Source organism: Cicer arietinum, chromosome 7, assembly GCF_000331145.2.
Source record: "Cicer arietinum cultivar CDC Frontier isolate Library 1 chromosome 7, Cicar.CDCFrontier_v2.0, whole genome shotgun sequence".
Classification (NCBI taxonomy): Eukaryota; Viridiplantae; Streptophyta; class Magnoliopsida; order Fabales; family Fabaceae; genus Cicer; species Cicer arietinum.
In genome coordinates, this window is record NC_021166.2 from 3,943,001 (window position 1) to 3,954,714 (window position 11,714).

General features: G+C 31.6%; 2 protein-coding genes across 4 annotated transcripts; one reads left to right on the top strand and one right to left on the bottom strand.

The window, feature by feature from the left end:
- Positions 1 to 1,249: 1,249 nt before the first annotated feature.
- Positions 1,250 to 5,654, top strand: LOC101510846 (novel plant SNARE 13). Its single transcript, XM_004508028.4, has 10 exons — positions 1,250 to 1,620; positions 2,479 to 2,571; positions 3,179 to 3,272; positions 3,605 to 3,642; positions 3,918 to 4,015; positions 4,319 to 4,398; positions 4,470 to 4,526; positions 4,606 to 4,698; positions 4,788 to 4,862; positions 5,101 to 5,654. Exons 1-10 carry the CDS (start codon positions 1,544 to 1,546, stop codon positions 5,203 to 5,205), a joined length of 810 nt encoding a protein of 269 aa, XP_004508085.1. The 5' UTR covers positions 1,250 to 1,543; the 3' UTR covers positions 5,206 to 5,654.
- A 324-nt stretch (positions 5,655 to 5,978) lies between these two features.
- On the bottom strand, positions 5,979 to 9,075 carry LOC101511170 (probable sugar phosphate/phosphate translocator At1g48230). 3 transcript variants are annotated; one of them, XM_012717860.3, is made up of 10 exons: positions 8,997 to 9,075; positions 8,683 to 8,828; positions 8,463 to 8,570; positions 8,190 to 8,221; positions 8,053 to 8,103; positions 7,737 to 7,798; positions 7,393 to 7,654; positions 6,663 to 6,928; positions 6,498 to 6,592; positions 5,979 to 6,358 (listed from the first exon to the last, which is right to left on the bottom strand). In XM_012717860.3, the coding sequence occupies exons 2-10, from the start codon at positions 8,764 to 8,766 to the stop codon at positions 6,173 to 6,175; spliced, it is 1,146 nt and encodes a 381-aa protein (XP_012573314.1). In that variant the 5' UTR covers positions 8,767 to 8,828; positions 8,997 to 9,075; the 3' UTR covers positions 5,979 to 6,172. The 3 variants fall into 3 exon arrangements, with proteins under 3 accessions (XP_012573314.1, XP_012573315.1, XP_073227079.1); XM_012717861.3 differs by lacking the exon at positions 8,997 to 9,075 and having other exon boundaries at positions 7,393 to 7,648; positions 8,683 to 8,971; XM_073370978.1 differs by lacking the exon at positions 8,997 to 9,075 and having other exon boundaries at positions 8,683 to 8,970.
- Between the last annotated feature and the right edge of the window lie 2,639 nt (positions 9,076 to 11,714).

Sequence of the window (11,714 nt, forward strand, 5' to 3'; positions counted from 1 at the left end):
ATTTATTATTATACTTAAATTAATTATAAAAAAAAATATAACTTGCGATGAAGTATCGTTCCTTTTCACCGTGACGATATCTTACCACAACTCCAACGGTGAACTCACAGAAAACTAAATTTTATGTTATTATACCTTAGCGGACGAACACATTTACGTACCGATGTTCTTAGAGATGATCGGACCGGAAACGAATTTGTAATTATAGAGTGAAAAATTATAAATGTTAAATTAAAATTAATTGTCTCTAGAGCAATAAAGACAATTATTATTTTTTATGCAGTAAAATTAATTTTATACGAGAAGAATTAAATAGTTGAAAATAATTGTACATATTTATAATCAAATTTATTTCCTACAAGGGTGGAACCAAAATTGATTCTAAAATTGATATTTGTGACATGTTTTCAACAAAATAACCATGTCACTAAAATATTATTTGGCAAATCCAGCACCAATCAAATCTAACATACACGTAAAGAAACGAGGTTGAGGAAGAGAAGGGTCAAAAGAGGTGAGAAAGGTAGTGAGAGCGGCTGCTGGAAGGTACCAATACCATATTCCTTTGGCCCACCCCCACCCCTCTCGGATAGACAGCTCATTCCACTTCAACATTTGCTCTTTCATTTGTCTTTATTATTATCCTATATTCAAATTATCCCCAATCATTTCAAACTCAACAACTCCATTCATTTCTAGCACCATTATTTTGTGCGTGCTCAACTTTTCTATTTTCACATACTAGTTTAATTAATTGGTCATATATAAAACTTAAGCTCAACAAGGATATAACATGCTCCCACTGTCAGATTCAAACCGTGACTATAATGTGAAAAATTAGTCACAAGTAAATCGCACTAGATACTTGCTACTTATATATTTTAATAACATCTTTATTTTTATTAAATAAATAAAAAACATTTCAAGTTATTGCGACTAGTTGGTGTTGTTGGCCCCGTCGTCATCTCAATAGCAAACCATGCTGCTTTAACTTAATAATAGTCATACTTATTTTCTTTATATTTATTGATCTTCTTAAAGATTTAATTCATATATATTTTTAATGTAAAGTAATTTTATAATATTATTTATTAAAAATATTTGATTTTTTTTTATAACTATAAGTAAATATGGTAATTAAACTCGAGAATAATTAAAGAAAGCGCAGGGAATATAACATATAACATAATATATATAGTAATGAATTAATTAATTAAATAATAAATAATTGTAACGAGACAAGAAACCTCTCTCTCTCTCTCTCTCTCCTACCTCTCACATCACATCGCACGCACAGCACAGGTCCAACTTCTCCATTCCGTTGTGTTGTGTCGTGCTGTATTCTGTTGTTTCCCTTTTCATTCATTCTCTCACTATTCAATTTTCAAATTCATCCAAAACCACATTCTGCATTTTCAATTCCGAAACCAACACTAATGCTTCATCATCATCATCATCATCATCCTCTGTTATCAACAACTTAGGGTTTCTCTCCTTATTTTTTTTGCCGGGATTTTGAGGTTAAACTCAATCTCCGGCAGCCATGGCTTCCAACTTGCAGATGACTCCTCAGCTCGAACAGATCCACGGTGAAATTCGCGATATCTTCCGAGCCCTCGCGTATGCGTCATCATTCTCAATTTTAATTCATTTTTATTCTGCTTTTTATTTATTTTAAATCTCGTGTTTCATACATTATTTTATTCATTTTCATGAATGCTATCACGAAAGAATTTAAAAGAAAAACTTGTATATATTTTTAGGGCGTGATTAATTATAAATTTATAATGTTGTTAGTGTAAGAGATCGTGATTATGTCATTTTTTTACATAGGAGGATTATTTCTGAAATGAAATTTTGGTCAATTTGAGTGCTGGTTTGGGTGTTGATGTTCTATATAATATTTGAGTTAGTTCAAATTTGATGTTGTGATAATTGAAAATTTAGGTGTATTGTGGTTTCTAAATCAACACAATTGGCTATGTAGCTATGGGAGGATAGTAGTTGGAGAAATGAACTGGATGTGGTGGAAATAGCATTACCCCTGAGAGAAGATGTCCTCAACTATACTTCACTCGGCGATGCCCCGCATAACTTTCTTGTGGGTCAGAACCTTTCATGGGTGGCCTTTTCTGAGACACCTTCAATAAGCTTTGGGACCGGTTGCTAAACTACCCAAGTACTTGGGAAACCATCCCTTAAAAACTACTATTAAGGTTGAAGAACCAAACCACTTAAGTACACGACCGAGGATCTCATACTACTCAATGTGGGATTTAGGAACTCCATAATACCTAAATCCTACCTTCTCTTAAGTATTAAAATGAGTTCATTGTTTTTCATTTACAGAAAATCTTTATAAGTGGTTATAGATACTGTTGTTTAAGCATTTGTAGATGCATGATAGAGTGTGGATGATGTGTACTATGTTAATTTCATCATCAACTTATTTTTAATATAAGCACCTTTTGCATGCAGAAATGGCTTCCAGAAGCTGGATAAGATTAAAGATTCCAATAGACAGAGTAATCAGCTGGAGGATCTCACTGGGAAGATGAGGGACTGCAAAAGGTATGTCGTGCATTAATGTGAGTATAATTTTGATATCTCTATATGACAATTGAGTCTTTCTGAATGAGATCTGAACAACATTTGTTTGTTACCACTCAATGGTTAGAATTGATATTGCATGACTAGGAGGTCCCAGGTTCGGGTCGTGGAATCATCTCTTGCAAATTAAAGTATGACAGCTTATAATAGACTTGTTTGAGTCCGACTCTTCCCCAGACCCCGTTATAGAGGGAGTTTCATAGCATTGAGCTGCCCCTTTAGTCCTTTACTACTAAATATTATAAACAAGACTCTGTAATGGAATTGACATGTCATGCAACCTCCCAAGATTTGAATGATAAAAATGTGGAACCCTGCTCTATATATTGAATTGAATATTTTATAAAAAATTAAATTTGATAGTTCTTTTTGGTTTATTATACTGGTTATGTGCTTTGTTTGTAGACTGCGTATTTAACAGATAGAGTTTCATTTTTCCATACACCAATGCTGGAAGAAGTGATATTTCATGTACATTTTGAATTTTGATATGTTCTGTGATTTCCATTCGGAATTTATTACTGACATTATTGGAATCTGATGCATTATGTTGCTATTATGGCTTTAGGTTGATAAAAGAGTTTGATCGTGAAATTAAAGATGAAGGGTCAAGAAATTCCGAAGAAATGAACAAGCAACTCAATGACGAAAAGCAATCAATGGTAAATACCCAAAACCCCTTTTTTTATTCTTGCAATCTTGCTCATGTTGGAAATCTAGTATCCACCTCTTCAAAGTTTGGAAGGGGTTCAAGATCTTCTGTGTATTGTGGATTGACACTCTTAGTCTCCAACTTATCCTTTTCTTGATGTGTATTATTTTAGTTATATAGAATTCACATATTGTTAATACATCAAATTAAGTGATCACCATATGGTCAGAAAATAGTTTGAGCGTCCGAGGATCGTCCATATGTTTGTTATATATTGCATGTGACATGTGAACGCTCTTGAACAACAAACTCTTATGTTTATAACATTATTTTTTCTTGCAGATCAAGGAGCTAAACTCATATGTGGCACTGAGAAAAACGTAAGCTCGCCTATATACTTCCATTTCTATTTTTATCATTCGCTTGATTATTTGAAGATTATGAAACAATAAGATGAGTACTACCAGTTTTCCTTGTAGGCGTGCTCAGTTTTCAAAAGCTTGAACTAATGATAAATGTTTTGTGTCAGTGTCGGTAGAACCAATAAATGCAAAATAGTTTCCTGATTTGATAGTTCTTTACTCGCATATAATTTTTTTGAAGCCTTTTGGCTATTTGAGAGGAAGATTTATACTATCACTTGGATGATATACAGGTACATGAATACAATTGGTAATAAAAAACTTGAACTTTTTGACATGGGAGCTGGAACAAGCGAACCTACGGCTGAAGATAATGTTCGACTGGCATCAGGTAAAATGTTCAATGGAATTTGTAGTTGAGACTTGAGACCAATGGGTTGACATCAGCATTTTGTAATATAAATTGAAAATGATTTTTCCAGTGCATATTTGTGTTTCTTTTATAACCAGTCTTCATGTAGAATCCGTGCATTGTGTTTGGGTGCTAACTTTTGCAATAGCACACTTCAGGCTTTCATTCGTTTTGGTGCATCCTTCTTGTTTGGGACGGAGGCAGTTTTTTTATGTTTTTACATGTAGTGAACAATGTATTTATCTTAGCAATAATATAATGCTCATTTGGCTTATCCTACAGAAATGTCAAATCAAGAACTTGTCAATGCTGGGATGAAGACAATGGATGAGACTGATCAGGCTATTGAGAGATCTAAGCAGGTGAGTCACTTTGGACTTATGTCTCCGTTGCCCCTATACTATTGGTCTTACTTACCCCTGTCATAATGTAGGTTGTACATCAAACAATTGAAGTTGGCACCCAAACTGCTGCTACCTTGAAGGGCCAAGTGAGTTTGATTTGAATGGAGTATGCTTTATGAAGAGGATAACTAATTTGACATCTAATTCTCTTTTCAAATTATGCAGACTGAACAAATGGGTCGTATTGGTAATGAGCTTGATTCAATTCAGTTTTCAATTAAGAAGGCTTCCCAACTTGTTAAGGAGATTGGTAGACAGGTTGCTTCGATTTCCTTGTTTATTATATGCACGATTTAATTTCCTCCAAACCCGTGATGGAACTAAATTGCCCTTACCCCTCTTATCAGGTAGCGACAGACAAGTGCATCATGCTTTTTCTGTTTCTTATTGTCTGTGGTGTAATTGCCATTATTGTCGTGAAGGTATCATGTTCATTTCATCTATGACTTTGACTAATTCGTTGCAGATATTTTGCCTCTCGAAAATTAAACCAATTTGCTCCAATAATTTTATTTGAAAGAAGCATTTTTACACAACTAATTTAAATAACTTGGTTTGCATGTTGTACAACGGATGTTCCAATGTGCACTATTAATATTTCATATTTTTGTACAATTCTGATATTATGCTTCTATTTGTACGGTGATATTTTTTTTGCAGATTGTGAATCCCAACAACAAAGATATTAGGGATATCCCAGGATTGGCACCTCCAGTTCCCACAAGGAGGCTTTTGTATGTACGGACTGGAGAACTTTTTGTTTAATTCTTACATTTGAACAAGAGTTTTTCTCCATCCTAGCCCTACCAACCTGGTTCTTGATCTTATTGATGGAAATACTAGAGGATTGCTTTCTGGAGACGTTGTTTTGATCTTTCGGGTTCATTCTATTTATTTATTATTAAGAATTCTTGCATATACTGTTTGAGATTCTATGTAAATCAAACTAGAGTTCTGCTTTGCATTGAGTGCCACGTTTCTTCATGTAACATTCCAAAATTTTAGGGCTAGAGAGAGTAATAACTCTACTGTGAAATTCGTGGTGTATTGTATATGTGTCTTATCTTAAAGGAGATTCATTCTCCTCTCCTTCCCTATTTTTTGATTTGTAATATATACTTATACATTTCCAAACTTTCTGCTGGACCGGTTTTGTAAATTACATTTAAGTTGTGCTTGCAGCTGTTCATATTGATTCTCACAAAAAATGTTCATTTTGATCTTCTTTTCCTGGACCATCAAGTCCTTGATAGGATAGATGGGTTGTTTGTGACTAGTCCTGTCCGTATTAGTTTATATTATATGTTGGTCATAAAATTCAGACATTCCGTGTTTTTCTTTGTTGCATAGTTTAATTTACTTAGTTACTTAACCCATTTTTGAATGAGGAAAAACGTGCTAAACTAATCAATTAAAACATGGCATTTTATTCTGTTGAGTCACGGCATTTTATTTTGTTGATTAGAACTTCTTATTATGCTTTTTGTTAAAATTATGGTGTTGAAGATTCTTGGTACAAAGCTAAACACGAGGAAAGATTCTGTGAATGAGAATTACTAGGAGAATTTCCATGAATGTAATTACAAAGTGCAAGCAAGCGTGATTTCATTAAAAAGTAAAAGCATACATACAATCTAAAAAGAATGAGAGGAATATGGTACATTTGACACAATTTCCTCTTGTTCTCTTTCAAAAAGGGGTAAGACATAAAATGAATCCTGTATTTGGTTTATCATTTTCCTGTTGCATGGTTGGTTAGCACCGTGCGTCCAATATGCGATAACCTTGAAGAAATTAGTGGCGTTTCTTCATCAATATTCATACCAAAGGTAGAACCATTGCCACCACTGCTTCCCCCATTGTTGCCAACATTATCCGGCACATAAGTATCAGATGACTTCTTCTCAAATTTCCAGTCCTGTATGTTGGATGACAAACATGTGTTTAGAAAGTTTCATTTACTTAATTTTTTACTTTTGCTACCATGTATAAGTAGTTTGCACTTATTCAAAAGGATTGCATAAATACAACTAATAAAATGTCGAGAAGATATCTACCTTTGTGATTCGATCAGGAATACTTTCAGCCATCGATTGAGAGGCTCGAACATCCTTGACCTTTATGTAATTGTACATCACAACTCCACATAGTGCTGCAGGTTCAATATGTCAGATGACGGCGAAGGTGGAGACTAAAAATGCTGCATTACGAACAAAACTTACCAATACCATAGCCAATTATATTCAGTCCAGTTATTGTAGACTCTGGAAATATAACTGTTGAAAGTGCTATTAATATCCAGTCTTTAAGCACACCGGCGACCCGGACGGTTACAGCACCAGTTCTGCCAATCACTAAAAAAATTGAAAAATTCAAGGCTAATGCACACAGAGCATTTGAAAAAAAGATCCAAAAGTTGAACTGAATCTGTGAAACTTCCATCATAGGCTTTTCCAAAAGATACCAAGGCACAAAGAGAAACACAAAACTGCATATAACAAAGTACAAAAAAGTTAGCAGATCATATAGCATATTGGATTTGCTGATATGCAAGCATTGATACTTCCAATAACATTGTACATTTTCTTGACCTAAAAAGAGAGGCAGTAAGATAGACATGATATAAATTTCATAGTTTGAAGAAACTAAAATATACATAAAACTTTTTTTTGTCTTAACCCTCCGATTCCTAACGAAAAAAGGCACCGGTAATCCAAAGTTTGGCTAAGAGATAAACAAAGTCTAGTCAAAGATTGTTCTAACCAGGATTAGAGATGCATATCACTTGAATGTGTGTGTTGTTGAGGCACATTGCGCAAAAGTCAGTATTACTATTACCAACGTGGTTATTAACTAAACGTCGTTGATATTTGATAATATGACCATCATACAGACTCAATTGACTATATATTCTTTTAGAGAAAACTAACTTGAAGCATGAACAGAATGTACCTGCATGGAGCTATGTAATATAAGCTTGTAATGGGATTTAAACTCAAGCCCTTCTTCTGTAAAAGGACTTGTGTTAAGACGAGTCGAAAAGCTTCTGCAAAGATGCCTGTGACCTGGTAAACTGTACCAACTATATTAAAATGAATTTCCCCATAGGAGGAAATGACAACTCCAACACTAACTAGCAGCATGTTGAAGAACACATCACACCTTGCTTTGTCAATGCCGCATAAAACCGCAACAAGGAATGTTGCCACTGGCACTTAAACAACAAAATTTTTAAATTAATAAGGAATTATCATTGTGACAGTAAAGAGAGACATGTGAAGTTTGTTAAAACATACTCAGAGCTTTAAGCATTTGGATAAAAGCCACAGAAATATGCAAATAAGCCGTGTTACCGAACCTGTTGCAACAAAAAACATCCAAACTCAACCACATAAACAAGTTGAATGAACCACAATTGACTAAGCTAAATTTTAAATAAACAACACAATAACGATAGTTTCGAGCCTTCGTGTAATCTTATTGAACACGCACTTGTTGAATCAGACAAATAGGAAATGTAAAAAATGAGGGATATCTTCTATTTATAAAGAATCTGAGGATTATGTTTGTAAGAAATGAGAAAAGTTTAGTTTGCCTATGTGTAGTGCTTACCATAGACTTGATGCAAAGAATGCACTTATTGGTATCACACAAGTTGCATATCTGTGACAGAAAGAATGTGTTTAGAAATTAAATAGGTCAAAGGGGAACACACAAGAAGGCTTCAAATTTATAGCCTACAGACTCACATTTCAAATGTCATTTTGACAGGAGATACAACCTGCAAATCAGAGAAAATGAATATCTATTAATCAAAATAGTGAGACAACCTAATCGAAGTGAAACATCGACATGTAATGTAATCAAGATGAAAGAGTACTAGTAATTGTTAACATCAAGTACACTTAAACTTAGCACACAAACATTTGGCAATGTGGTCTCATTAAATATTAAAGGCCATGAAATTGACCATAAACCTCAAAGAAGCATTCACAAAACACAACAGAATGACATTGACATACCTTAAAGACCCTGACAAGAAAAAATGCTACAGCTCCAGAAAAAACCATATGAATCATGGTGAGTGTGATAGGAAGTGGAAAGTTAAAGTACTTTGGAGAGAGAACCCACTGCAAAGAAATAAAATTTAAGAAAAAGATTAACCCTTAAGTATTAGTTAATACATTAATCATGGATTAGGTAAAAGTAAAAAATAAGAAATGAAAATGAGAAGTAAAGAACCTTGTTGTACAAAATAACAGCAGAAGAAAGCAAAATGTAGATAAACAAGTAAAAATATGTTAGGAGAAGCGTTCTGCTCATCATTCTGAGAGTGAATCAGTAGTTTAAGCAAAGAGGGTAGGTAACTAACAACACACACCCATGTCCTGAAATGGAGAAAAGTTTATAACTTTGCAATTGCAACAATGTTTTGGAATGAAGAAGAAAGAGAAATTGTAAGAAGTAATAATGCCAACAAGATGGAATCCAAAGAGAAAGAGTAATAAATGTTAATTTATTTATTTGTAGTTGTTGGTGTGTTTCGTAACAACTACCATGTGCGTCTCTGTCTCTGTTTATTCATAGGATCAATACAGTACTTTAAACAATGGAAACAGTACACACTTTGCACTGTCTCAGTCTCAGCTCATGTCCTAACAAACAGATATGGATACTTTAATAATCAAATCATATTTTTTAAAATTAAAGATGAATATGACAAAAACAATATTAAAATGAATTAAAGATATTCTGTAATATTCTAAGGGTTCTCCGTATAAAAAGTTACATAGGTACTTCATTCTAACCAGAAAATATCTCTCCCTCCCTCCAATTTTCAAAACAAAATATTATTTAAGCTAAATTACATTTGTGGTCCCTTAACTTAATTTTAGATAACATTTTAGTCTTTTTTTTTTTTGATTTAGTCCTTTATTTTAATTTTAAATGATAATTTGATATTTTATGTTTTAAAATTTCAACAACGTTATCCTTTTTTAAACAAAAATTTAAAAAAAAAATTCAATCAAAACTCATAAAATTAATTATATTCTTCAATATAATACAAATTTCATCAAATCCGTAACGCAAATCTTCAAATAAACTCATATTTTCATACTTTATTTGATATTATTAGGAATAAATGACTAAATCAGAAAGAAAAAAAAAAGACTAAAACGTTACCTGAAATTAAGTTAAGGGACCACGAATGTAATTTAGCATGTTATTTATGTTTGTATACTTTTGCCATTAAGGATTTTTGTTTTACAATCAGAATTGTGGAGAGTGGAATAAATAATAAAAGGAATATTGGTAATTGGTCCAATGGGTATTTTTCACGTCACGGCGTCAGTTTGTTAAAATCGAACGCATACGCACTGCTGTCTCTCGATTAACTTCAAAACAAAAACAAAAAAAAGAGCCTCTCACAGTTACAGTTACAGATTGACCAACTATTTATCATTTAATAAATATTTGTACTGCCTTTAAAAATTAGATATCAAAATTTGTTTACTAAATCTGGACATGAACGATATAATAATACACATTCGTGAAATGAGTACGAAAAATGTCTTGTTAAAAATTTGAACAAGAGCTTATCATACATAATAGAAATAAAAAATGTTTGCACTATTAACATTTTTATTATAACTTATGTCTTCCATTATAAAAATACGGTGTGCTTAGGTAGTTGTCTTTTTACATTTTTTTTCTTTTTCAAATATCAAATAGAAATAAAAATATATGCATATAGAACTGATACAAAAATAAAAAATATAACAAATAAATACCAAAGTTTAATTGTAGTTTTAGTACTTCTATTTTTACTCATTCATGAAATTAGTCTTTCTATTTTAAAAATCGACAGTTTTCGTCAATATATCTGATTTTTTAACTAAAAAATATGATGTATGATACTTTCAATAATTTAACGTATGATAATAAATAATGAGTAACACTTATGAAATTGGAATAAAATGTCATAAAAACTTAAACTTCAAATTTTTTTAAGATTTTTAATTTAATTAATGCATGTAGATAGTTTTATTCATAAAATCGTATACATTTAAATAATTAATTGTCATATTTTAGCTCAAAAATCTTAAAAAAAAGACAAAAACTATCGACTTTTAAAATAAGAGAATCAACTTTTTAAATTAATAATAATAGATAAATTAAAACTATAATTAAACTAAATATCAACTAGTCAATACAAGAAAAGAACAAACCACGTCACTGATGAGTGAATAAAATAAACGTCATCATGAATTGCCTAAAAATATGAATGGACTTGAAGTAGGGCTTTGGTCATTGAGGCCGAGACTGAAAATTTGAGAAAGCCCAAAGAAATTGCATGATTAAACCTTACTTTCCCCATTCTTCATCTTCGTTGTTCCCATTTGAGAAAGCACTGCAATGCAGTTGCTGCACACCAGTTCTACTTTATAAGCACGACTTCAAATATTCTCTCTCTTGGTGCTCCATTGGGGCACTAAAATGTATGATAAACGAACATTTAAATTTGTGTTTGTAATTTTAATATTATATTTAAAAATTATTATAACATCTCACATATTATCTATTTTTTTTAGTAGTTTTTTTATCACCAATAAATTCTTTCAATCAGATGCATTTTTATTTGATGAGTGTTAAACACTAAATATAAATATATATTTCAATTGAAATTCGAACTCATATTAACTATTTTGTAGGATTATGTTTCCTTGAGTTCGATTTACCTAACTGTTGTTGATATTTTTTAATATATTAAAATATTTAAACAAATATTAATAAATACAATTATAAACTTATACAATTATCAGACTTCGAATTTGAATTTATGATAAAATGTTTAATTTAAAAATATTAATTTAATTGAATTGGAATTTAACAAAAATATAAATATATTAAGCACTCTATTTATTTTGTTTCAAAAACAGCCACAAACCCCAAAAGGTAGATCTGTCCCTAGTGATATATATAGAAAGAAAAAAACTATTATAATATTCTTTTAAAGAAAGTAATTTCAATTAATTTTGTCAAAGTAATAAAAAATATGATTATTTTTTTTTAATTATTCTTGATGAAATTTTGATTCATGAGAATAAAAGAGTTTTTAAAAAACAAAGTAATCAAAGAGTTGTTAGCTAGATTGGATGGACTGAGAAAGGAAAACTAATGTAACTTTTTTTGTTTTATTTAATATTTTTTAGAATTTTTTAAAAATAGAGACACGAAGGGGAGAAGATTAGAACGCATGGGAGAAGGTGAGA